Genomic DNA, 27493 nt, shown 5'->3' with positions numbered 1-27493 from the left:
TTCCTTTTGGCATAAGCAATCGACTATGCTGTTCTTACAGTTTTTTGTGTCAAAACTTCAATAAGTACAGAGCTTTGAGTGAGAAGATCTTAGCTTAAAAGCCCTAGCAATTTTTGTTCGGCTCTAGTTACCTCGTTCTTTATTTGCACAGCACTGTGACCGAAACATTGTCAGAACTTATCTAGCAGTCGTGGGAATAGTGGAATGGCTTTGACTTTTAAACCACAATTAAAGCGATTGTAATCTTAAGTCACGACTCGGTGTTTGATTCTTTGAAAAAGAAACTAAAACTGTTTTAGATATGACCAAAATAACTGTACGCTACCTACGGAGGCCTGAAACTCACTCGTTTTCCTCGTAAAATTGAATGCGACATCAGTGTAATTGATTGAATCTTTGTGCGTCCCAAACTTTGAGTCATTTCACTCATTGGCCACGATTTCGCAATGATATCTATCGCTCACACTCAGAATATGGCGAGTCTTCTTTAAGTTTGTAAGAGCTGTTGCTTGCAGGTGTCTACATTTAATTTTCTCATTAAAATGCAAGCTTGCTAGTATATGTCTTTCAAGAAAAAAGAAATCACATAAAGATCGGCTAAACTTGGGATAAATTATAAAATATGAAGTTTCTTTTCGTTTTCAAGCCTACCATACCCTCCAGTGTATATGCTAGGCTATTTTCAAAGGGATTTTACTCGAAGTAAGCCGAAAAAAGCAACGCATATTTACTTTCTGGTTAGCCGAAATCAACGCGGTGATTCTAAACCAATTTAACCCATTTTGCCCTCAAACTGGGATAGGAGGGAAAGACGTGCATAGAAATACCGGGTGTGTGAATTCGTACAACTCTGACCGTTCGGCGCTCCAGCCACATAATATCGACCTCCTTTATTCATTGCCTTCTTCTTGCTCTCCGCCATCTTTGATTTTGGGTCAAATGAACTGACGTCATAAGAAAACGTCACGTGGCTTTTTGGCCGCGCGTCCTTGCTTCAATTTCCAGGCCAAAATAGCGGTATTTTTGAATGAGAAAAGCAGCTCAACGAAATTTTAAATGTGTCGCAACCTCGGAGTAAAGAATCAAAGAAGCAAAAACCGGAAAAAAAGCTTTTGTGTCCTAAGCACTTTAATCCTCCGTGGGTTTCGTAGATAGTTCTCACTTTTTTAATTCAGAAGCTGGTGCTAAACCAGAGAACGCTGACAATGGGATGATAGTTATCTATAAAATGCACCAACAACTGAAATCAGATGAAATAGAAGCGTTTTATTAACGCAAATGTCACTTGTCTCAACTTCTAACAATCTTTTTGATATGTAACTAGATTCCATTACTATCCTTATAGAAAATTAAGAAAGACATCGTCAATGAAGTTTAAATACATGCATTTTGATTTTTCCTCAGTTTTACTTTGTTAAACAATTATTTTTATTTAATTCAGTTACTATAAATTTATTAATATCTCAGCTTAAATGCATAACAATATGAGTTTGGAGCATAGCAAACAATTAAATACTGTTTATTATATTCTGGCAGCTCACATAAATTGCAGTTATAGATTACAACTGGTGATTGTCGCCTCGATATTCATTGATTTGGTATATGCCCAAATACTGTCTATATTCATTTTCAAATAACTTCTTGCAATATACTCTTATACTTCATATTAGAATTTTGTATTTAAGCTTTGATCATATTTAATTAAAGAATAAATTATCGCAGATAAATATATGTTTACAGGTCTATATATATAAGTATAAAGTTTGATAATCTATTTCATCACATTTCTGACAGAACTTTAAAGGTTTCTTCTTTGACTCTTGCTTCTGCGAAAAAAAATTAATTAAAAAATTGATTAATAAATAGGTGAAAGTAAGTGTCGAATTCATTACACTCTGTTAGACTTATCTGTTAAAAACGACTTGCTTTCCTTTTTTTCTTGACTTTGCTGTTGTTTGTGTTCTTTTGTTTTTGTCTTTTTTCGGTGCATAATTTTAGATATTGAAATATGGTTTATAAATTCTATAAACCCTCATTCCATCCGATGTAAGGAAGTTGGATGCTTTTTTGTTTGTGTTTGTTCCAGTTTTACATTCTTTTTGTTTTTACTTCGTTGCCTGAATTGTACCATTTTGAAAACAATTAAAGTACTGAATTGATATTACCAAAAAAACTAACCCCATATTAAGACTATTGTGAACAATTAAAATTGGTGGTGGTAGGTAGTAATCTACTGATCAAGGTACGACGTTCTGTTGATTGTAACTTTTTTTCCTGTGAAGGGAGCTGCAAATTTCGTCGGAGCAACTGAGTTCTAAATTGTTATAAAGCTCTTCACGGGACTAAACATATAGGATAGATTTACACGAAATCCATGAAGGCTTTGTGTGTTTATTTGCTTATTTTATATTTCAGTTGTGTACTTTAGACTTAACGATAAACTTTTACAGAAGTCTCATCCTCAGTGTTCGACTTAGTTTTGATTTATCCTTACAGATTTAGACAATCACTGGGAGTGGCTCAGTTAGAGCATCGGGAAGGATGATGAGAAGCGGGTCACACGTCGCAGTTCAATGCAGAAGCAACATGGAAGGGAGTGATGAAAAAATGAGAAAATGGCTCTGACCAAAGCTGTCTCCTACTCCAATGTTTGAAAAGTTCTTTCTGTGCTGTCTCTTATTTGATTGTTCGATTGTTTTTTGCAACTTTACTGTTTTTGCCAAAATGGGCAAAGAAGGGAAAATACACCAACTTAATTGGACTCCGGAGGTATTTTGTAAGAATCTGGTGAGTGGGTGATTTGCGGCAAAGCTTGGTGTTAGTCGCGTAAGGGCATCATTAATCATTGGGATCTTGCTATGTGGTTAGTTTACTTACTGGTTTCTCAGCCAAAAACAATCTTACGTCGCATTTTGGCTGCTTCGTCCTGGAAAAAAGTTCAAACAACTCTATTGAGTTTGGAGGATTCAATGTGCATTTAGACAAGAATACATCTCGAGAGAAGCTGCAGTGGGCCGCCAAGCTGCAAACTATAGTTGCAGTGTACGAAAGGACTGTGGGACAAAGCTGGACATATTATCTCAATGGATGGGTGAAGCATACCTCGACTTTGGTCATCATCTCTTTCTCCATCCTAAAGAGTGAAAGAATTCAATTAATGTGATATTTCGAAAAGCCATGGTACTTCATGGTCATGGGCAGTATTGCCAACTACAGATCAGAGGAGGAAGTAATCAACTGATTTCGTATGGATTGCCTTTAAGCGATAATGTGAGGGCATGGTTTATTGGATGCTTATTTTGATAAATCACCTATATGGAGAATCATCCTAACCAATTTTAGATAATGAGAAATTTCGTATCAATTTCATTGGATGTGGAGTGATGAGATATTGAAAATATGCTCTTCTTTTTCAAATAGATGGAAACATCATTTGGGTATTTAACACTCCAAGTTGCTGGGATGATTTCTCTTATATATTAAAGGAAGGATAACAAGGAAACATACCTATCTCTTCGTCCATCATTCACAAAATTCCTTCTGATAACCTTTTCAATGTAAACAATGAAATGGCAGAGAATTAAGCAATGATCAGTCAAAAACCATTGTTTAAAAATGGAATTGGCCAACAAGTGCAAAACAACATGTTTGATAGTGAAGTACTTACAGCAATATTGCCCATGACGAGGAAGCCTTGAATGTCACTGCAAGATACGAATACCACGCCTTGGCCATATAATCACTACACTTTTAAAGGCCAAAGACCATTAAAAATGGAAAGCATTTCTCTTTAGGTGAAACATTTGGTAAAATGATGATAGGTTTCAAGCTAGAATGGAAGTATGCAATATAACACCTATATTCTTATTCCTTGGCTAAAAAGTGGAGAAAAACAAGGTATACCGTTGTCTGTCGCCATTCATTACTCCGTTCCTGATTTGCAACATGTTATTCTGTAAAACAAACGAGGACAAAGATAAGTGAACTGGAAACAAGCCTGCAACTATTTAACAGGTGCAGAATGAGATATCTGATAGGGATGGACTTACATTGTTTCCAAGCACCATCAACCTTTGTGTGTCTCTGTAATTGAGAAAGGAATATCACAACATTGGTATTGGAATTAACAGGAAAGAGTGGAAAGGATAAAGACTTCTTAATGCCACTCGCTTTTCGTGACAGGTCCCAGGAAGTATTGGCGAGGGCAAGTTAATTTGTTTTTGGTTGCAAAATAATTTCAAGTAGAATGTAGAAGTGAAGAGAGAGGCTCCTAAGTTGGGATATACTAGGGGTAAAATGACGTAGGAAATTGCAGAAGGTTTTATTTTTTATTGAATTAACATGTCTATTACCATGATGATCTAATCTACTAACACTAATGTATGGCGTTGCTCTGAAGTGTAAAATAATTCTATGTTGTTGGAAATACTTTTAAATATTTACCTTAGAACGAAGTTCCTGATAGCAATGCTACTATCCTGTGAATATATGAATGATAAGATAACCCGTTATTCCTAAAGTTAGTTAAGAAACCGGTATTTGCTGCTTTGATTTCATTTGACCTTCACATATGATGTTTGTTACGATAAAACTGATTTGTTTAACAACCTATAAGTTCAGTTTTTGGTGGTATAATTGAGATAGGCAAACTTTACGCTTACTAAACATAATTACAATGGTGATGGTAATGTATCTCCATTTCCTGCAAAAACTGTTTGGGGTCTCACCTCGACATTTCCTTGCAGTAAACAGTCGTTCATCTAGGGCATCAAGGGACATAAAGTTAGAGCAGAATAAACTATTCAACGGGTTAAATATGGTTTCAATGATCTTTGCATGATTGCGGAAGTCCTTATTGGGAATGAAGTCTTTTATAACTCGAAAAAAAGTACTGAATCTCAGTCAAAAGCAAGAAAATGGTCTTACCTTTGAAGCAAATTTTGTGTTTCGTTTTCCACCATCGGCCATGCGTAATAAGAAGACATCAAGAGTTGAACTTAGTCTTGCTCGCCTTTGGTAAATGGTTTCCATCATTGGGCATGCGTAAAAAGATGAAGTCATGAGCCGAACTCAATCTTACTCAGTCGATTTTAACTCTGAACCTGATCTTTTACATCAAAACCTCAATACTTTGGCCCGTCGCTAGACTCCTATTCGTTGCTGGCTCTTGGTGCTTTAACTACTGCACCCATTCTGTTTTCCTTTCTACTTAACTTCAAATTGCTTGATGACGTCTCCACCTCTTTCTTCTTAACGCTTAAATCTGTCTCTATTGCCCGTAATTGATCTTCTGCGAGTGCCATTCGATTCTTTTAAGTTTGTCGTGGTTTCATCATGCAAAAAGTTTTGTACTCTTTAGTTGGTTCTCTTCAGTAACTTGACAACGTTTTGGCTCGAAATTACCATCGTATGGATGGATGCTTTCCGAAGTGAGAATATTTTCATCCAGATACCCGTAGCTGGTCAGCTTGATACCAGAAGTCGTCGTTATATAAGTGTACATCTTACTTCTTTGTTATCTTGATTCTTGCACTTTCGTCTGTGATAAGAATTGATTGAACTATTTCATGCCGAGTGCCTGGTTCGAAAGAATGAACTCAACAGGAAATCGTATACTTTATTCTGGAATCTGGCATGACGTGTCAAGCACTAATACTGTGAAAGATATTTGGATATGAGGTCAGCTATTCAATATGCCGCAGTCTGTCTCTGCTTGTTATTTCAAGGATGTTTTTCTTACAAACGCTCAAAAAGAATTACGTTTAACTTTTCTTCCTTTTTCTACCGCCTGCGCGTTCACATGTCGATTCATGATTATTTTAACCCGTCCCCAAACATAGCTGTGTAATTTTTCAAAACATCTTTCTCATAATATATCCTGACCCTTGGTCATGGTAAGGTAATCCTTGATAATCCATAAATCACGTTCACGTTATGCATGGCCAGGCGGAGTGCAAATTCTGACTGCGTTGCATCATGATTATAAAACAAAAAGTAAGCCATTCGTATCCTGTCGCGCTCGCGGGAACATCTTGTGTGAATAGCGCGGACACGAGGAATGTAATGGGGACTCACTTTATGTTGCCGTTCCTCCGAAAATTAAAGTGTTGATGGGCTTGTACGACTCCTACCATTCCTCCGTGACGCATTCGTTCTTAGGAGGCAACTGACGAGATTAAAAAGGAATCGAAACTGCAGTCTTGCCTAAGAATCTATATACAAATGGACCGACTCTCGACCGATATACTGGTGGAGAGTACTCACAGTAAACATGATCCTCTCCGGAGTCATTTTCTGTGGAAGAGAAAGGTCACTTTAAAAAAGTAGTAAATAGCACACAGAAAAAAATATTGCCATAGGTGACACAATCTCATCCGGCTTTGTTAAACCTCAATAATATATAGATGGGGAAATGACACCTTCAAACTAACCCTTCTTATCACATCGCAAAGGAAAACCATCTAAAGATGTCCAGGTAAGAACTACACTTTGAAGACAAGAGATTTTAAATCACTTGCGAATGGCAGGAGTCCCAAAGGACCTTCAACACTTTTGAACGGTCGACTGCCTTTTGCTTTCCGGCTTACCCAGCTTGTCACTGTGCGAAACGTGGAGCTATTCATTGGTGACTCCTTTCATGGCTCCAATTAAACTATCCTCCATTAAGTGATCAAGACAGCATATGGACCATAAAATACTCGTGATTATTTTTTCGCTTTTAGGAGAGTAGATTTAAAACGCGATTGAGTATGTTACGTTAAACTTTTGTATCTCATATCAGAGCTTTGATCACCATTTCTCTTGTTTTGGTTGCACCTTATATTAAGGATTTAATTTTTCGCGCTCTGACCCCTCGCACGTGTACAGCCCCTTCCACTCGAGTAGCGCCCTAGTGCCGCAAGCTGAAAGAAAATGAGTCTCTGAGTCAAGAATGTCGGTCTTATTTCCTCAAACAGGTCGACACGAGATGAATTAAAATGGTTACGAGCTACTGAACTCGGAAAATGAATTAAGCCGAGCTCAGATGTCAAGTCTACAGAACTGATGTATTTAAAAATTTTTCTTGTATGTAGTGTAATGCTGAAAGTACATTCTCATTAGCTCAGCTCGCTTTGCACAATCCTCTGAGCTTAGTAACTAACAGCATATTTTTCCCACGTTGTCTTAATTTTATAATAACATCAACCAACGTTTCCGCCACATTGATTTTAGATTTATGTCTTGTTGTCTCCGGGCTCCACAGCAATGACGCTGGTGTACCAGGCCTTCTATTGAGAGACCTCTTGTAATCTTTTTTTCAGGAAATTTTTCTCTTTTTCAATCCGACCGACCGACTTGATATTTGGACACGCATTCGACGCTAAACGAAAACAAAAGGGGTGGGGATGGCCTAATGTGAAAAGGCCACGCGGAATGTTGAGAGAACTCGCAACATTCCAAATGGCTTTATCGCGTTATTGAGCCCGGAAAAAATGAGTTTTACTGCCTTTATGACATAACTACTTACATGCGGGCTCTTTAAACTGATAATGCATCTGCTTGGAAACTGAATTGACCAATCAGACGATGCGTATTTTCAAGTGTTCATTATGTTATAAACGTCTTTCAAATGTCACTTCTGAGAGTGTGTTGCGAATAAAGATTTTCGGGTAGCCTTTCTCTGCAAGGTGTGTTTTGAATTATTTAATGTTTTCATCAAATTTTTCTTTTGAAGCATTAGTCTTGAGGAGTTGTAATGCTTCGCCTTTAACGAAGCCTTTCTTTGCTCCCGGTGGGTTACACGTTGCAAAGATAAAATATAAGCTAGAATATGAAAAGAAGACTAAGTTGAATTTTGGCGAGGGTATAACGCTGTAAATTCCCAATGTGCTCAAAATACAGCTCACGTAGTCCAGCTGTATTACATGCCAAGGAAGGAGAAACAACTCTGACTTTCAAGTCGGTCTCAGCTCTGCCCAATCGAAAAGCTGTTGCGTTTTAGAAACACTCACCATCTCCTTTCGGACCAAAGCTTTTCTCGTAAACCTTAGAGAGCAGGTTCATCCCGTTATTTCTCTTAACAGGAAACAAAAAAAAATTAAAGGATCCATGAAGGGAAGACCTAGCTTTGGCCGGGTTACTATGTTTCATTTGTCGAACAGTTGCTTTTGGCAATGTCTCGTAGAAAAACTGTCAACGACGAGATTTTTATTTTGTAATCATACATTTTCTCATCTAGATCTTAGAGTGCAAAGGTGATACTCTTGGCCATTAAATGGGCCCACGAAAACGATTCTTAATTTTACCCAATATCCAAGTGCATCTTTTCATGTGCCACACAAATATTTCTGTGTATCTGGATTCGGACAGACTGCTATGTACTATGTATGGATACTGATTTCAGCAAGATGCACTGGTTCAGCAAAATAATTAAAATACAGAAGTACTCTTACGGCTACGTCGGCCACCGTTCCACAATATTTTTAACGAATTAGAATTATTGGTGCTCTCCTCCGCAGAAGATATTTTCTTGGAATAGCTCAGTTTTTTTTTTTCGACAGTTTTATTTTTAAGCGTGTGCTGTATTTCATATATCCAATGAATTAAGAGCAATGATGCTTTCTGTCAAAAATGTTAGATACTCTGTTCAGCGAAAAAAGACGAATGAATACAACACAGGCGCATCAATTTCGTAATGTATTTCCCTTACTAATATATATCTTGATATCGCTCTTACTGACATTTAGAGTTGCTTGTTTGAGAAATGACTTTGTACTTGCTTTTTAGCGTATTTCAGTGTGGTACACTATAAGTTAGTAAGTAGGTAACAACTTTAACTAGAGAGGGTAACACATGAAAGTCAGTGACTGATAAACTAGTGACCCTCTGTGTTAACATCTACCGAGTAATCATGAAATAACTAAGACTATAGTTCACCACTAAATTGTCTCCGATTCTTATTGGTTTAAATTGATCACGTGACGCGATAGTGTTCATCCGTGAAGAGACACTACTATCAACCCATGGTACCCGGCCGCGGAAAATTCCCGGATGGATAGTACTCAGCCGTGAAAAATTTTGAATGGTTTGACGGCCGCGAAGTTAGGCAGATCAGAAAAACAGTGACTTTTCAATTCTGACAGGTATAACGTATTATTTAGCCAATGTACGGTTGCGAATTACTGAAATTTGTGACAGGCTGTACGCATGTACAATATTTGATTGATCTGCATGTAGTGGGTTTTGACTGTTTTTCAACTGGGGCGTGAAAGAAAATTTAGTGGTGAACAATAAAGACGATAGAGTGTTTATATGTCCCCGAACTATCGGTCTGATAGTTGCCCCTTGGAAATTTGATGTTGTTAAGACTAGCATATTTATTTTAAGAACATCAAATTTCCGCGGGGCAACTATCAGCCGATAGTTCCTCGACAGAAACACTGTACTGTTTAAATAGTACAAAGTATGCATGAATATCGATCGCAAAACATTTATCATCTATAGTTAAAACTGTATACAAAAATCAGTTCAAAACACAGATATTTCTATTCACAACACTATGCAAAAAAATGGTTTTTTTTTTACATGGCCGAACTGAAGGAAGTGATAGTGCTGATTACGTATTTCTAGAGGACTTCCATTCCACAGCTTTGTCCCATGAACTTAAAAGGTCCTGCCTCCTTCCGTTTCTATACTGCACCGAGGACATCTTAAATTATAATTCCCATTGCGACTACTCCTACTATACGAATCTGAATTTCAAGGCAGTAGCTCTGTTTCGGAATTCGGACAGTCAACCTCTGTGATATGCCTAAATAATAATTTACACTTTAAGAGGTTTATTTCATCTCTCAGTGGTAACCAATTAAGTCTTTCAAAAATTACTCTTCCTCCCTCTCCCATGACTGCATTCAGGATGACAAGAGCTGCTCGCTTTTGAATTTGATTGCTCTTTTTATATTTTCTTCCGACGAAACACCCTATACACAAGATCCATTCAGCGTTATTGGCTTAACTAATGACTTATAGCATAGCTTGCGCTGCAAAGGAGGTAAAAAAACGCCAAATCTTTCTAGGTATTGCGATCCTTTGAGAAAGTTTTTTTGTAGAGGTTATAGATATGTTCATGAAAATTTAATTTGTGGTCAACCTCACCCGCACCTAGGCATTTATAGATTATGCTAGTAAAAGTGGCATATTATGCTAGTAGCATTTCTTTTTTTTTGGCCAAATTATGCTAACATTATGCTCTTTTTTCCAAATTATGCCACCGTTTTTTTAAATTATGCTCTTTGAAAAAATGCAAATAAGTCCAAAAATATATTTTTTAACTAGAAGCCGTTCGTCTACAGGAAAGAAACGCAACAAATCCACAATGAATTTCAAATAAACATGTGGTTCAGGTTAGACCCGGGCTCAGTGCTTCACAGTGAACTAAAAATGCTACTAGTTTAACTAAAACTTTAAATATCGATTAAGGTCACCAAGTGTGCTTGGGACTAGAGACAAAAAATTATCAAATAATGGCATCAAACATGACCTGATAATTATCAAAATCCGCAAATTACGCTAGCATTGCTACTTGGCAGAAATTATGCCAGTTTGCTCGAATTATGCCAAAAATTATGCTAGCATAATCTATAAATGCCTACCCGCACCCCTAGCATCATGTGTTTAAGTGGATTGTTTCCAAAAATAATGTTAACGTCTGAAAAAAAAAAAAAAAAAAAAAAGAAAGAGAAGAAAAAAATAGCTATGGCGATGAATTTGAATCGAGGCCAGCGAAACGTCTTTCCAACTAAGTTGAGGCATCAATTTTCCTTTGCAATTCGGGAATTCAGTTATCTTACAAACTTTGTCTTCAACCTCAGCCATTTAGTCATTGGCTGATTGTTTCATCACTCGTGAACATGGAATCGCCAAAGAGGGTTCCCCTTCGCTTTTCACTTCTTGGAAGAAATAAAGGGACAACATTGCATTGAAGTCTTCACCCAAATAAAGATCCTTCACTTCTTACTTTACGAATAACGTGAAGTCATTCATTTTCTCCTGTTCGTCGTTTTGGGCTCTTTTTTCGCTCCTGGTAAACCACAGCTTGCGTAGATTCTTTGCAAGTACCGATTGATACACATATAATCAATTTATTCAATTCGTTTTCTATATTTTGGCGCTCATTGGTAGGATTCGTTTTGATTGAACTCTTTATCACTTCCTTGCATTTTCGCTAATAGGCAAAGAGAAATACGAGCAGCTCTTTGTGGTCTTTTTCTGAGAGATTCTTGTCTTGTATTTCTAACAGATGGTTATCGAGTTCAGCACCGACACCTCCTACGTTTAGGTGCGACAGATAACCGTCACCAGAAATCGGGGACATTTCGAGCCCGTTACGAAATGTCAGCGGTATATCGTATTACAGACAATCCCATATGGCGGCGGTGGAAGTGAAGTGAACACGTAGCTTTCCATTTCCGTAAAACCCCACCAGAGAAAGGCCTGGTACCTTTCTATCCCAGAAATCCATAAGAGACGTCAAAACAAGGACAATGGCGGCCAAATCGTGTAGTTACTGGACTTGTATCTTTCGTGTTCTTCCTTCCTAAAATTGGGGTATTTAAAAATAGCGTATTTGGCTTTTGAGCTCTGTGGAAATACGAAGAGTTTTCCGGCTCGAGGAAGGATTGTGGGCGAACATATTCGACCGTTTACGAGCGATTTAGTTGAGCAAACTTCTGCAGAAATTATGGATATCGATCTACGCAGTCGTGAATCTTCACAAGGTTGATCCCACGACAAAAGAAGTGTAACACCTAGTCGACGCAGATTTTAAGAGTTTGTATGGGAAAATGGAGTCACAATTATGAGTTTACTCGTATACCTTGGGAAAAGGTAGGCTTGAATTTGAGTATTTCTTTTTCGTAGCGATGAACGCTTTAACCGATGCAGGCTGCATTTCCGAGTACGCAGCGAGAGAATATCCCATTCTTAGACAGCTATTTTGAAAAAACAATCTTTTCCCATACATTTTGTAATACTGTTTCGGCGCCATTTTGCTTGTAACACGAGAACTGCCTCCGCCATATTGTCCCAAATTTCTGGCAATGCTCAGTGAGTGGAGCCTTTTCAGCAAAGTCATTGTCTTTGAAAAAACGTTTATTTTTACATCGTACACAGTGGTAGTGGTTTTTTTAGGTTTATTAGGATCTTCATGCTGCAAAAGGTTGCTCTGTGGAAAGAGAAATGTAGCAGAAAATTGGCTCCTGAGCACTCTTGGAGGCGATCTAACATAACGAGTTACTTTCTCTCCAAAACTTCTTATGTCTGTTCTGGCATTCCTAGAACATGATAGTTTTCAAGCAATTCTTCAAATACTCATTAATTATTTATGAGCTGAAAAACCTATCATGTCCATTAAAATCAGTCACGGACTCTTTTTCTAAACCCTGGAAAACACTGTCAAACTAAAAAGCATGTTTTCAATAGAATGAACACAAGGAATGAGGCCTTTACTCATTTTTCTTCAGTTTTAACTTCTCTAAGATGTTTTCTGGAAGCGAACTTAATTACGGAGTGATGGTAAATGATGATGCAATTTTTTGAAGTAAGTAATTTGTTAATTATAGCCTCAAAGTTGAGCCAATTTTGGAATCAAATATTGCGAAGTTTTGCACACAAACAGACTGACATTGGAAGGTATCGATCGATTGAAGCTCTGACATCCTTTGTTTACAAAGGTCTGATTTATTTAGCAATTATTCCATGGGCGCGCATTGGATATCGTCTATAACCAATCTCACATCCAGCAAGTGTGAATGGAATAATTGTTTTATTAAATTTCATTAAATCCTAAACGTTTGGATATTTTAAGTCATATAAGGTGACTCAGCATATGAGCTGATGAACCGAGTTGAGTTGACCAATTAGAATTAACACAAGAAGTGCAATTTATTCGGAGTTGAAAATTTAATAATAAACAACAGCCTCCATTTGGTCCTAAAATATGTACAGATACTGATCCACAGATATTATCTGTTCCAAGATGCTTGCGAGAGCAAACCTTGAGGAAAAGTGTGAGCTTTGAGTAACAAATGCAGCTAGCTGTTTTAATTATCCTTTAAATATTTTGCAACATGTGGGAAAAAAAATGTTCACGAACAGCTTACCATTTGGTGCGTGGGATGTTCACTTCTTTGCTTTCTCTGATATGACTTAATGAATCAGTGATCAAACATGTCCCTATTTCTGTAACAACCACAAAGTGCTCTCTCATCTTGAATTCAGTTTTAAACAAAGACTTCTTGTAGGGAATGTAAAGTTTGAAAATTTAAAAATTTAACAATACTTACCTGAAAGTTGAAGTTTGATAGTAATTCCACCAATCCATGGAGTCATGAGGAGATCACACCTTGGAGATTGCATGAGCAAGCACAGCTTTAAATATTCAATGTCATTGACAAATGGACAAAAAATGATATTCCAAGGTCTGGGTAAGTGCCAGTTGTTTTTCTTAAAGAGAACAGGAAGGGCACATGACGTCCTTATGACTTTATAGATCACTAGAATTACAGTGAAACTTTAACTTACAGGTAAGTCTGATTTAATTTTTAAATTCTACCTTACCTTTACCTCACTTGAAGATCACATGAGATTTTAAGCAGAATGTCCACATGACAATGTAAAGAAATCCATTATATTATTACACACCAATAAAGAGAAAATTAACTTAGTGTCACGTTGCTGTAAAAATGAAAAACAGTTTAGAACATTATGACCTTTTGTTTTCGTAAAATGTAGCTTTGTTTCGTTTTGATTACGTGATTATAAAATATCCTTTTTTTAGCTAGCCGCACGAAGAGTTGTTTCAGTTTAGTTTCCTTTATGTCATAGAAGTACATTAGGCTTTTTTTCACAAGAACATTTTAGTTTTAAGGAGTTGTCCCTGGAGTAAAGGGAGGAGTTTTATAAGAGTCTTTTGGAGTTTTTTTTTTTACAACTTGGAGTTTTCTCATCCCCAGAGTCAAGATCAGACGTAAGTCATGATCGTCAGTTGTGTTTTCTGTCATCAGATTTGTAGTTTAGCTCGTTTCCTTAGCTTAGACAAATCATGCATTCCTTTTTAGTTTTCACCGCAAGTGTTGTAACAAGTCGGTTAGCCTGTTTACATGATTTAGTCCTGTAAACATGTGTAAGAGTCTGCTGTCCATCCTGTACTTCACTGTGGTTGACCTGGCAAACCCAATTATGTTACACTCCGTGTCTGCCATACTGGGAATGCAACACTTAGAATAACATCTCCATAATTAACAGTTCCCTTGACTTGAACTGATATGTCATAATGTGTCTTAAATGTGCCTAGACTGACCTGCCAGCTGACATAATTGTGTCTAAAGAGACCTCCTTGTTCTTAGCAGCAACTGGGGTACTCTGAGTGGTAAATAGAGATGTGTCAATGCCAGCCTTTGAAAGGGCAGTCTCTGTCCATCTGGCAATAGTATCCTTTGATACAGCCTTGTATGGCTCATTGAAACTTATGAGCAGCTGGGTTTCTTGTCCCCTAAGCTATTTTGTTTAGCTAAATATTCCTTTACAAGTGTAAGTATGTGTAAACACAAAGCCTGCTATCTGGTGCATAGGCCATGAATGTCAACTTTGGGAGATAGGTTCCAGGCCTTGTTTGTTTGATCTTTTCTGCAATTTGAAACTAAAAGATGAGTTGATAATGGACAAGTTATGAATATATTACAGTTTCATAATTTCTGTAGTCTCTAACCAGATCACAATAACAACAACATAGTCTCTTTACATGACAATTTTTTAAGTGAAAGCCTTGTGGCTGTTGCCACAGTTTTAAATACTATAACACAACATTAACATCCCACATTGTTGGATATCTTGGCAATGTAGGATGAGTTTGATGTACCAACAGGGATAGCTTGCTTCCCAGTGGATAAATTACTGCCTTGTTGTATGATAGCCTAGGCAGTTAGCTGTTTCTGGGTAGGTCAGAATTGGTTTTTTCATTGATAATCTCATTACTTTGGAGAACCACGGTTGGGTGGGCCAATTGGGAATTAACAAAACTTATTCTTCCAGGTCTTGTAGAATATTCTGATTTGTCCTGCCCAAAATACTGCATCCACAGCTAATGCCAGTCAGGGTCAAGTTTCCATGAGACATATTTTTCAACCTAAAATCTCACTGTTGAGGAAATAATTCAACTTCTGTTATGATAAGCAGTAACGTATTTAAAAGGGCTTTAAACTGCTACTCTGTTTGGTCATTAAATATTTAGGATGCTTGGTCAGCCTGAACATTTTAATTACTAGGTAGGTGGACTGCACACAGCCAAATATTTTTGTTAAGAGACCAAAGCCATATGTTTTGGGCCAAAGCATTATATGGTAGAGAATGACTGCCACCCATATTGTTTATGCAACTGTAACTGCCTCTACACAAGATGTTTGATGCAAAAAAGGCAGCTTTTAATTCTAAGACATTTATGTGCTGCGAGGTTTCATTTCTAGAACACCTACCACCTGTTGATTTGTCCTCATATGCTGCATCCCAACCAAGATGCAAGGCATATGATGTTAACTCTATATGTGGTGTAGTCCTGTGGACTGGTATATAACCATAACCATCACAGAGATTGTTGATTGGCCAGGCAGTCTTGTCTTGCAGCCTGTGAAGTGATCATTGGGTTGCCAAAATTTCCTTGGTTTTCTCTGAGGGCAAGAATTTCATTTTCTTAAGTTGCCGATAATAGTGTTGACCAAACTGTACCCCTGGGAGACTTGCAACTATACTCCCAATAACCTCAGCAACCTTCCTAATGGTTGGTGAATTCCTTGAAAGTAAATCTTGTGTGGGTGCTATGAAGAATCAGCTTTGTTAGTAGTAATGGAGATACACATAAGCTGAGAGTCCAAAATAAACTCCAGAAAAGTCAGCCTTCTAGTTGGTATCAAAACAGATTCCCCTGGATAAATAGTAAAACCAAGACTTTGGAACATATAAATAGTATCTGTAAATGTTGTTTTTCTATGAAACAAAGGTTTTTCCCTTCAAATGTGAATCATCTGGAGTGCATAACCTACAGACATGTGGCCTTTCCATTGTAAGGTGGAATAGGCAGGAACTTTGTGAACCTTCTTGCTGCACAGCAGAGACGATTAGGTAGGCTGGAGAATTGATTAAGGTTACCTTGCCATGTAAACTTTAAGTATATCTAAACATGGATGGATATTGAAACATTTCAAATTAACATAGCAGCAATCTTTTACCATCAACTGTATGACTGACTGGAGGGACTCCATTTTATAATACTGTATCAGTGCTATGGTTCAATGGTTAACCACACACTTTACAGTCAATGTGTGTTTCAGTCTGAGAGAAAGCCCCATGGTGATAGGCAATCAATGCTTATTAAGGCCTTTCAGATAAAGTATCAATTGGAAAGATCCATCCCTCTTTGGTCTCCCAAAAATAGGCGAGATAAATTCTTGAGGCACATACTCACTGTAAATAATCACACCATTGTCCAAAAGCCTTAGTTTGCAATTCAAGTTAGTTTCTTTTACAGCTTGCTTGAAAAGGATTGCTCATAGATTCAAATGTACAACCTTGTACCATTTCTAGCACTGAATTATGACTTGTTATTTTCTGTCAGTTAACTTAAAGTATTTTTTTTATTGATCTGATCTGTCAGTTTGAGTGTCTACTGACAGAGGTATTAGATTGACCAGCTCAACTTCAAATTTACTTAACTTGTGATTCACATCTTACTTCTTTTCCCAGGGGTACTGAACTTTGCTCAGATATCCTTTGTGGGTAGACTGTGCTCTGTGATATGGTCTGTGACCATATTTTGACCACCTCTGCTTGCTCTTTGCATGAAGAAATAACTGCAGCTACCATATAATAAACATTTTTGCTCACAGGTAATTGGTCTATACACATGTTACCAACTACATGTTTTCTCCAGCTTAACCCTAATTAACTCCCAGAAGTGATTGACATGAAACTTCTCTCTCTCTATATATATATATATATATATTTATTCTCTATTCCCAGCAAATAGGGAATGAGAATACTCGAGCTTATCAGGTAGAAATTGTCTGACACCAAATTCTCATAACTTATTTACAAGGAAATGGGTAGCAGCTGGAAGGGAGAGTTAACAATCAGATCTTCAGGGAGTTAGAGGGTTAAACTGGGGAATATCCAGTGATATTTCCCTAGTGATACCTTATGTTTACCACCATAAAAGTGTTTGTTTATTTTTTTTTTGTCAACTTAAGAGAGCTTTTTGCTGTTGCTGCAGAGGAGGGACATGTGTGTTTGTTCATAGAGACATATCTCAGTGAACTCTGAAAATTGAACATCCCATGCAGTAAACAATAAGTTGTCCATAGCCATTTTGTCCTACACATTACAAAAATTGTTTGTAGGGTGATAAACACAGTAGCCTCTAACTCCTCAAAGTTCACAGTTCACTTCTTGGGTCAGATAATGTCCATGGACAAATATGCAAGCACAATTGCGTGCAAAGGAGCTTTTAACCCACCGTGTGGTATTGAAAAGTAGTTATGATACATTCTTCATATCTCCTCAAATAGTTATGATAGTGTGCAATTTATGAAGATATTTTGGACTTATCTGTACACTGGACACACAATCTGCGACGGAAGCCAATTACCAAGAAAGCTGTTTTCTAGAAAATAAAGGAGGTTTTTAGGCCTTAAAAGGGCTTTCGAAACGCTGAATTAAGACAAGATGCTCAACCACTCATCACAAAGGTGGCTATCTGTCTGGGCTATAAACTTGTGGTACAAAATACATGTACCTGAATTAGTGTTTTCTTGTTCTTACCTTCATTTTGTTATTAATGAAAATTGTTATTTTGCCCAGTGATATAAATGCAACACATATCCTTTAATCAGCCAACATTAACGTGCATATTCTCACATATGGTTCTCTATACATTTTCTAAGGTTCTGGCAAGGAGAATTTGTTCAAAAATTAAGAGTTTCTCTATTTGGTGATCATTTTGTATAATTATTCTTGTGACCTTAATGTTTGATTTAATTAAGGGTGATATTGTAAGGAGAGATTAGATGCTAGTCACTCTTAAATGGTTTTAGCTTATGTTTTCCATCATTGAAAAGCTCTTTGTACCAGATACTTCATCAAATCTAAGCAGAATATTTGGTTAGGTATTTGTAACATTTTAAGTCTAGATGTCAGTTACACATAATTAGACGTAAGTGGTGTTGGATTGTAGTTTCAGCATGAAACCAATGTTGCTGTAATCCCCTTGTGACCCTCTAAGACATAAAGCATTTTAAGGAAGATGTTTGAGGTTAGATTAAAAGGGGATGAAAGTCATGGATGGCTGTGTGTCAAATTACAGGGACATGTTAGCAAACACATGATTTTGCATAAATTCACACCTGAAGATTCAAGGTTTTGGAATTAAGGTGCTGCAGTGTTTCCCTTTTTTTTCTAAAGTACTGCTTGATTATTGGTTGTATTATAACTTGTTACAATTTACATTTATCATTATCTGAAAAAAAGTTCTTTGTCTCACACAATGTTTATGAGCCAAGGGTAGTCAATGTATTGCAAGTAACAAAATTATATTGCTTTCTGCAAGCCTAAAAGAGTGGCAGCTGAGGCAAATTTAGGTTTGTCGAGCAAGTTTGTTACGTTTAACTTTCATGTATAAATGCATAGTAGCAAAGCTAATACTCTAATTACAAGACTTTCTCTTACATATACAGAGGCTTATCCCAGTTATAACTTCCTACAGCAGGCTGATTGGGATACTAATCCATCACTGGCTATTTCGTCCTCCCCTACTGACATTTCATTAATTTTGTCTGACAGCTTGTCAGTATCAATTCATGCTCCTGAGGGTGGAAGGAAAGGTAAAAAGTAAAGTCAGCCAAGGAGCCAGATCAAAACCTTTCTGGTTGGACATAATGTGCCTATTTCAGTAGCATGAAGGGACCTTAAAGGTGGAAAAGGCAATGGAAAGCACAACACAGAGGCTAAAGCTCTAACCATAAATTATCTCTGGCTTGTTGACCAGTGAGACATTGTCTCCCAAATGTACTTCACGTGGATCGTGCTCGGATTGGTCACCAGTTACATCTGGTGTCCCACAAGGCTCAGTACTGGGACCGGTTATGTTCCTTATTTATGTGAACGAAATACCTGGCATCATCACGTCTACTGCCAAATTATTTGCCGACGATACCAAAATCTACCGACAGATAAATAATATCGATGATTCTATTGCTTTACAGATAGATCTGACCACCCTCGACCTGTGGGCGGATCGTTGGCAGATGAAATTTAATTCTACCAAATGTGAAGTCATGAGAATTACACATAACAGAGACAAAAAGTCCACACGGTACAATATATCGAGTACAGTGTTGAGGAATGTATCTAATTACAAAGATCTTGGAGTTATTATGACTAGTGATCTGAAATGGTCAAAACATGTTGAACAAATAGTTCACAAAGCAAATAAGGTTCTTGGCTTACTTAAACGCACAGTAGGCGGTAAAAACAAAGATATTTTTTCAAACTTGTACAAAACCTTGGTTCGTCCAATTTTTGAATACGCCTGCCCGGTGTGGTCACCACACCTCATCAAAGACATCGATGAAATTGAGAAGATACAAAGAAGAGCCTCGCGAATTGCCTTAGGCCAAAGAAGACAAGAGATGGCGTATACGGAGAGGTGTAAAATTCTTAAATGGAACTCTTTAGTACAAAGGAGAGATTTCCTTTCCTTAGGGGAATGTTATAAAACTGTATTCAATCTAAATGGATTGAATTTCAGCGACTATTTTGATCTTTGTAAAAACACAAAATCGAGATCTAACCACCCATATAAACTACAACTCAAACTCGCAAAACTGAACTGTTACAAAAATTCTTTCTTTGTCTGAATTATCAAACCCTGGAATAATCTTTCTATTAATTTATTTAATTTTTGTGACAGCCCTAACGTTCGTGAGTTTAAATCAAAATTGAAGAAACATATGAATATTTATTGAATCGTCATTTTATAATTGATATTTAGCTGTTTCTTATTTGACTTTTTTATATTTTTATTAACTAGTTCTGTAAGATTTTTTACATAAATAGGAGACCCTTGATATAGGGCCAACCTCTGGGTTTCCTTTTTCTTAATAATTATGTATTTACATGTTGTTCTGAAATAAAGTATTTTATCACCATCGACAGCTCCAAACACAACCTTGTTAAAAGTCTCTATTTGATGACCACAAATCATAAAGTGGTGGCTGGCAGAAAGTTTTTATTTCCTGGAATAAAAAGGAGAAGGTCAGCTTGTGCAATATAGCATGAAGAAGTACACTACTCTTGAATTTTTTAATTTTTCTTTAACAAGAGAGCTTGAATAAGCAAGATAGCAGGCAATGTCAGTAAATGCTTATGGGAAGTTGATGCAGTATCTTAAAGTTAAACAAAGAGAAACTTAAAAAAATTATAAATAAAAAGGGAGGAACATAAATTATCTTTAGAGATCAAGTGCATCCCCTTTTTTAGTTCGATCCATAAACATGTAGTAATGTGCGGCGTACCACAAGGCTCAGTCCTCGGACCTCTCTTGTTCCTTCTGTACAGCTATGATATTTACAAGTCCTCTTCGTTAGTTAACTTTTATCTATTTGCTGACGATACCAGTATAATATCTGCAAATAGCAACTTAAAGGAACTCGAGTCTCTTATTAATCGCGAACTTGGCAACATCAACAATTGGCTTAAGGCCAATAAACTATCTCTGAACATAAAAAAATCAAACTTTGTAATTTTTCGTCCCCGACAGAAAAATATGCCTTTTTATACCTAGGATTAGAATTTTTGACACTGTGACTTATACCTATGCAAACCTTAAAATGAAAGACTATGTAAAATATCTCAGCTTAATAATTGATTCAAATCTTTCATGGAAATACCATACAGAATCTATCTGCCACAAAATTAGCAAGTCAATAGGAATTGCCAAGATTCGACATTATGTCCCGCGTCGTGTCTTACTTTCAGTTTACAATTCACTAATTGTCCCTTATGTAACTTATGGTATTTGTGCTTGGGGAAATTGTGCTGTAACATTTAAAAAAAAGATCGAAATTCTACAAAAACGGGCCATACGTCTTATTTACTTCAGTAAGTCTAAGGAGCACACCGTATCCTTCTTCCTCAAATCGATTTGTCTTCCCCAACCTAGCCTATTTTTCAGAGATTGTAACTATTTATTGTGTGATATCAACAGACTGACAGCACCAGTGAGTATACTCAATCAGTTTGTTAAAACAAGTCAGATTCATAACTACAGAACAAGATCAGTCTCTAGTGACTCGTATTTTGTCAAATTTTCTAGAAAAGATAAAATGTATGCTTCTTTCTCGAGAATTCCATCCTCTATTCGATTAAACAACTCAAACGTTCGTCCTTTCGTTAAAAGATAAGGGAGTTACTACTAAATTTTTAGGGTCAGAAGATGATTATGTCGAGGTCTCCCGTCTTATTAAGTTATTTAATACTTTAGGTTAGCCTCTTTTCGTAATCTTAATATACTTGCTCTGTTTTATGCTTATTCTATTTACTGTATAGTAAGTGTTTTCATTGTTAGTCCATCTATAGATAAATCCTGTACATGTAAACTGTTATTAGGTCTGCCCGCCTCGATTAGTTCATAAGCAATTTGTGGAGAGAACCCAATGTACTTAGCTCTATTCTATAATCTTAAATAAATTGTTCTTGTTGTTGTTGTTGTAATGAAAAAGTAGGTTACAGCTTTCTAATTATGTTATATGTCTGCTAAACACAGGTCGCCAAATTGGCAAATTTTTCTGCAAAGTTAGTTCCCAATTTGCCAATTACACTGTACCCAACTTTTGTCCCAAAATCTTGCAGAAAATTATACATGTTTCAATTGTGGACCTTAATTAGTAATATTTTGTCATGCATGCAAATTAGCTTTCCTTGCCTGGATAACATGGTTTGAATCATTGCAGTTTTCACCCATAACTGAGGCCACAAAGGCAGATTTAAATGCACCTATTAGAGAGATATAATCATGCCAGCTTTATGAAAATGGTCTAGTTATTTTGGTGTTGTTGTGCTCTTTCAAAGTAAACTATCATCGCATGGATACACACTTTTTGAGAAAAGTTTGCTTTGAAAATATCTTGCCACCCTTAAAAGTGCATGGTATCCTAGTTCACTATCTTTGAAGAAAGTAAGATATTAATTGTTTTCGTGATCTTACAGGTATATGCATGGTTACTAAAGGTTTGATGCAATTCTACTCTTGCCAAATCTGTTGCTATGCCGACAAATTATGTATTTTTGGAATTTGGTTTTGCATTCTTAAACTAATGTATATATATATATTAATTTCTGTCGAAAAAGTTAAAACTCTTTTATGATTAATTAACCAGGTAAACTCTCAAATTGCCTCTCTCCGCCCTAGAGAAGAAATTATAGTAACTGCTAAATTGTTGGGTGGGTAATCTGGGTGGTAATCTGTACACGTGATGGACAAGCATAACTTCTGGTGGCCAAACGCTATTTAAAGTGGGATTAGCATCATCGTAAGATTAGGAGGCCTGTGGCTATACCCCGTGAATTTTCCTTGTACTTTCAATACAGTTAGGTGTCCAAAGTTATCGTTGTTGCACGTAATTGAACGATCTTTTGTCTGAATAAAGTCATAACATTTCTGACTTGCCGATATCTTGTTTCAGCTATGACGCCACTTTCGCTGAGAAAAAAAGAGGAATGCTATTTACAGGAAGTGCGATTCATAAATAAGGAAATTTAGTGCAGAGAAAAGGTTATTTAGAGCAAAAATAGCAAAAAAAAAGAGCATTCTGATTGGTTTAGAAACGAAGGCACTTACAAAGAGCCAATCAAACTCGATTTTTGAATGGCGCGAGATTGCGAGAGAAAAGAACGGCTGCTGTTTTGAAAAAAAAAAAAAAAAAAAACTACATTTTGAAAAGCACTGCTTTCTGGTTTTCTGTTTGGAAAAAAAATACTGCGAGCCGTCCGAGCTTAATACTTAGCTCAAGCGAATTCACGCCGAACTGATCAACAAACGTGTAAGAATTATGAACCAAAAAGGCTTAAAGTAATACTAGCATTGCTGGACAAACACTTGAAGAACAAAGGTCATAGCCGTTCCTCTGTACGGGACATAACTTTGTTCGTCCAGGCAGGTGTTGGATGAGAAAGCGAAAAAGCTTCGCCTCATGGCCGACGAATTGCCCGGCGTGACATAAGCCACTAGAACTGATCAAACTATAGCGAGCATTAAACTCAAACACTACTTTGCGAAACAGTCCCTGGACAAAAATGTTAGGGTGACGAGCCAAGCACTAAGATTACGGAAATCAGTTCTGAGGTGATCCTTGCAAAATGACTTGTTTTTAAATATGGACTGCAACTTCATCTGTTGTGTACTATATCAACACCTTCAATTGTAAACAAGAGGTAGTCAAGGAATGCATGTGGCTACTACTCCTAAAACTAAACAATGAATCTTTATATTGAAGGAAGTGTGTTGAATATCTTAAATGGTGACTCCTCGTGAGGAACACAAGTTGTATTGGACATGCCCTCTAATAAACGCCCCGTGTCTGATAGGCGCCCTCTCTGTTGTTTCTGAGCATTTTTTTCCAAGGGGAGGATAAAGTAACTTGAAAGTCAGAATATCAAACGAGTCATTCAGCTACACAGGAAGCCCAGTACACACCCAAAAACGTACGGCAGGGCTGTGACTACATTTTTTTAAACTCTACCTGTGAGAATATTACTAGTTTGTATTCCGATCCATTTGACTACTTACTTACATTACATTACAGACCGCTTCTCAAAAAGCTGTTGCCTCAAAGACACAACCGACATTTTTTTTGATGAGAGTGTAAGTTGAGTATGCATGTGATCACTTTTCTCAGAGTTAAATTACGAAAGTTAGTATCTGACCTGTGGTTGTCATATAGGATTAACGACAAGAAAAATCAGTATCAAAAAGATTGCTTGATAGCGTCTTCTGCACGATAGTAAAATGTAAAGATAGCCTGGTTTATTAAAAAATGTCTCATCAGATAAGTAAGGGCAAGCTGAAAGATGGGTGGTCATCAAGCGTAGCGCAAAACGGTGCGTTTTGAAACTCTTCTTTTCCCTTGTGCTCGTGTTGCGACCCTTCAATTTTCCCTCTCAAGGGATTAAAATCTAGCTCATTAATCGATTAAAGTATCGCTACCCTTTTGTCAGCTTGGGGTGGGCGGTAAATCGAGAGATCCTGGGACTGGGCTATGCGCTCTATATCATGTAAGCACAATCGTAGTATCCTATCAACTTCCAAGGCTGGACTTAGTGAATGGTTAAAGGTCGACCAAAGGTCGTTGGCGATTGGGGGATGAAGTGATTTTTATCCTGATTGGGTTTAAAGGTCAGTATTTTTTAAAGGTCAGTTAATTTTTTATAGGATGAAATTTTTCGGCTAATTTGGCTTACAATTATTACTGTTCTTGTCTGAGTCATAGACGAAAACACTCGTACAGCCAGATTGTATCATTTGTCAAGTTGAATGTTAGTCGTTTAAATTTCGCCAGCTAGACTTTACACGGGCGACAGAAATGTGGCCGCGAGCCTCAAGAAGAGGTTTTCTCTATGTCCACTTGTTTATCGAGGGTTTAGGCAGAACGAAGAACGTTGCGCAGTTTTAACAATATTACCAGTCTTCAGAAAGCCCGATATGATGTTTGAGCTGTGTGGGGTAGCTAGTCGTATAAAGCTCATCTTCTGTCATCAAAACAGGTTTGCAAGGGGAATTTGTTGAGTAGGAAGCAAACTTTTTTTTCTCACTCTGGATATCAAATTCTGTGTGATAGCCAGATAATTATCGGATCCCTGATGCTCAATGAACACCCTGGTTTGCTAAATATGCTTCCTTGGAATTCTTATTTAGATTATGTGCAATATAGTAATTGCCCTTGATATTTGGTATTTATGTTATGCTGGTGTGTATTTTCTTGTACTGTATGTGTTTTTAGACTCTGACTTCCCCACAACATGCCTGCATCTAAATCTCCTCCTATTTAGTTGCCATGTTCATTTCTCTTAAATTCACTTACTTGTAATATTTTGACCCCATACTAAAATCACAGCACAAAATCCATGATGGGAACACTCTTACAACCAGGAAAATTGTGTACTGAATAAAAGTGTCATATCCCTTGAGTTAGTAAACGTAAAGATTTGCATTCACTAGCATGAACTATGAGCCAAAAATTTCACCTTGGACTGAGTGAGGTGCAATTGAAAGCTGATATTGCATTCTTCGCAGTAGTACTAAGACTTGAGAGCCCCATTATTAAGTATAGAGGTTAAGGTTCTAACAGTAAAATCCCTTACCATGAACAGCTGTGAAGTAAGCACCTAGCTTTGACAACTGATGCAAATTTCAATATTTAAAGGCTTAAATAAACAGAGAACTATGTTGTGAGTGATGGGATAGCTTTGCAAGTGCAAAACTCAAATGTGATTTTGGAAACTCTTTCGGAACTTGTATGAAGAGATTATTGCAAACTATTTCTGTGTTTTCAGTTATTCAGTTACTCTGCTTGAGTTATGTGCATTATTGTAAATATCCTCTAAAACAAGTTGATTTTTCAGTCTGTAACTGCAATACAGTTAAGGGAGACATTTAATTATGTTTCATTTTTGACCTGTAGAGGAAAATTGAAGAGATTTTGAGTTTTCTGCCCCAGTATTAATTTTTTGCTGACATCAGCTTTAGATACACCTTGAGAGTGTAATTCATTAACCTGTTTGGTACACTTGGTGTCTTATATTTAACTTAAGGAACATTATAAGAATTCGGTAGCAAAAGTCCGCACATGCAACAGAAAGCCATGCCAGGGTATAGTGTGCTCTGATTTGCCATTTATCAGTGAAAGCTCAGATGTTGCAAGTATGGGAGATGTTATCCCTGCAGTAGTCATGGATACAAAACATTTAAATATCTTTATGTCAATATTAAAAAAGTTTAGAATATTTTAGTAATTCTGATCCAATTATTCAGCAATCCTCACCGGTAACTCATTATTACAGTTTAAGAGGGATTCTCCTATTATAATTCCACTGAGAATGACCTATCACTTTAAAAAACCACGGTAATTATAAGGGCCAATGAGAACAAAGAAAAACATCACGCGGAGCCAATGAGAACTCAAACTGGAAGAAAATCAAACCCCGCCCAAAGCGCGGGAAAACGCGAGTGACTCAGCCGACGTTGGTATGAATTTTGTATTTAATTGGTCGAGAGAAAGGTCGAATTTTTCGACTCCAGTTAGAGACCGCCGTGTAGCAGAACCAATGCAATCCCAGGATTACTCTCGACAGTGAGTGGAAAAGTGGTGTTAAAAATTCCTAATTGGGAAGGTGCTGGCTGAAAACTTGCCGCCTCTGGGGTTGCAGTTTTGACTCGCAAATTGAACGCCTTTTAAAACACTCCAGTTGGTGCGATTGGAGCCGATTTTGATTTAAAATCGTGCAGGTTGCACTATGTTTTAGTTCGTTTTCCACATACTTTTTTTTTTGGTTCTTTCCTTATCTTCAGTAGAGCAGCATATATTTGCAACTTTTGAAAAATGCACAGAAATAATGTAATCCTTTGTTTTTATTTCTTCTAAAACCTTTGAAAAGGTAGAACTAAAAAAAATTGGAAGCTAAATAGCAATAAGACCGACAGAAGCCAATAAAAGTCGCTTTAGAGTGTCTCTAGAAGTGGGGATCGGAATAAGTTCACTCCTTACACATTTTTTTTTTTGTTTTGTTTTGAGAAAGTGCGGCTCATTTTGGGCAATCGTCTAAGTTATAACGGGGGCCGCCCCATGAAAACCCTGCCGCCCACTGTGCTTGTTTTTATTCGATGACGATGCTTGTTAACATATTTCGCTCATAGACTTGGCGTTACAATAGCGTTGCTTCAAGTCTTATTTGGTCCTATACATGCCTCTTATTTGAATCGACGGATTTTTTTTAGGGCTTTCATTATAAGTATAGGAATTTTTGCTTCTTACTGTGGGTAATATTTGGAGCGGTGCTTTTCGGGGTTACTTCCATAGCCCAGGTTTTACTTTTATCAATCGTTTTCTCACATGTAATAGCGAGGCTCATCGACAAAAACTGCCTCACTAAAAACGTAGCAAATTTCTTCTGGTCGCACCTGTGTGGCTAGCTATTAACTGGAGTGCTCTCCTTCTCTAAGTCATTTGCTTTCCAACATACAGTTTCTCACACCGACTAATAAATGCCGCCGTTCATCCATTATGATTCGGTTAGGTCCTTTGATTGTATTTGTAAAAGTAGCATATTATGTTACCAGCATTGCTTGACTCTTTCCAAATTATTCTCAAAATTGTGCTCGCAATCTTTACTTCTGGTGTGCCCAGTCTTTCTCAAA

The 27493-nt window shown here is 37.1% G+C and overlaps 2 protein-coding genes and 2 long non-coding RNA genes across 6 annotated transcripts in view; 2 read left to right on the top strand and 2 right to left on the bottom strand.

Moving 5' to 3' along the window:
• The window catches only part of LOC111321112 (uncharacterized), a 34288-nt gene extending 29473 nt beyond the window's left edge, over positions 1–4815 (top strand). For all 3 annotated transcript variants that reach the window (XM_088753350.1, XM_088753347.1, XM_088753348.1), the window contains exon 6: positions 2497–4815. The gene's annotated coding sequence lies outside the window, so the exon portion shown is untranslated. The remainder of the gene's footprint in view (positions 1–2496) is intronic.
• On the bottom strand, positions 1247–5601 carry LOC111321110 (uncharacterized). Its single transcript, XM_022923901.2, has 10 exons — positions 4927–5601; positions 4728–4760; positions 4444–4478; positions 4050–4083; positions 3904–3953; positions 3668–3704; positions 3508–3548; positions 3103–3133; positions 2878–2926; positions 1247–1826 (listed from the first exon to the last, which is right to left on the bottom strand). Exons 1-9 carry the CDS (start codon positions 5059–5061, stop codon positions 2885–2887), a joined length of 438 nt encoding a protein of 145 aa, XP_022779636.1. The 5' UTR covers positions 5062–5601; the 3' UTR covers positions 1247–1826; positions 2878–2884.
• Positions 5602–5792: 191 nt separating this feature from the next.
• LOC148734498 (uncharacterized) lies at positions 5793–8667 on the top strand. The gene is made up of 2 exons (XR_015998736.1): positions 5793–6475; positions 6957–8667. It is a non-coding gene; the product is annotated as an uncharacterized LOC148734498 (long non-coding RNA).
• Positions 8660–14466, bottom strand: LOC148734497 (uncharacterized). Its single transcript, XR_015998735.1, has 3 exons — positions 14339–14466; positions 10638–13482; positions 8660–10140 (listed from the first exon to the last, which is right to left on the bottom strand). It is a non-coding gene; the product is annotated as an uncharacterized LOC148734497 (long non-coding RNA).
• Between the last annotated feature and the right edge of the window lie 13027 nt (positions 14467–27493).

The sequence above is a fragment of the Stylophora pistillata genome, chromosome 3 (assembly GCF_964205215.1).
Source record: "Stylophora pistillata chromosome 3, jaStyPist1.2, whole genome shotgun sequence".
NCBI lineage: Eukaryota > Metazoa > Cnidaria > Anthozoa > Scleractinia > Pocilloporidae > Stylophora > Stylophora pistillata.
Note: the sequence above shows the minus strand (reverse complement) of the source record. Positions and strands in the feature narration are given on the sequence as shown.

What these genes read in the sequence shown, in the direction of transcription:
- LOC111321110 (XM_022923901.2), bottom strand. Translation starts at nt 5,061, where the DNA reads ATGACTTCATCTTTTTACGCATGCCCAATGATGGAAACCATTTACCAA. An exon ending in ATGAATGGCGACAGACAACG is followed by an intron (nt 3,705 to 3,903) that starts GTATACCTTGTT and finishes CGTATCTTGCAG; the next exon opens with TGACATTCAAGGCTTCCTCG. An exon ending in TCGTCATGGGCAATATTGCT is followed by an intron (nt 3,549 to 3,667) that starts GTAAGTACTTCA and finishes TACATTGAAAAG; the next exon opens with GTTATCAGAAGGAATTTTGT.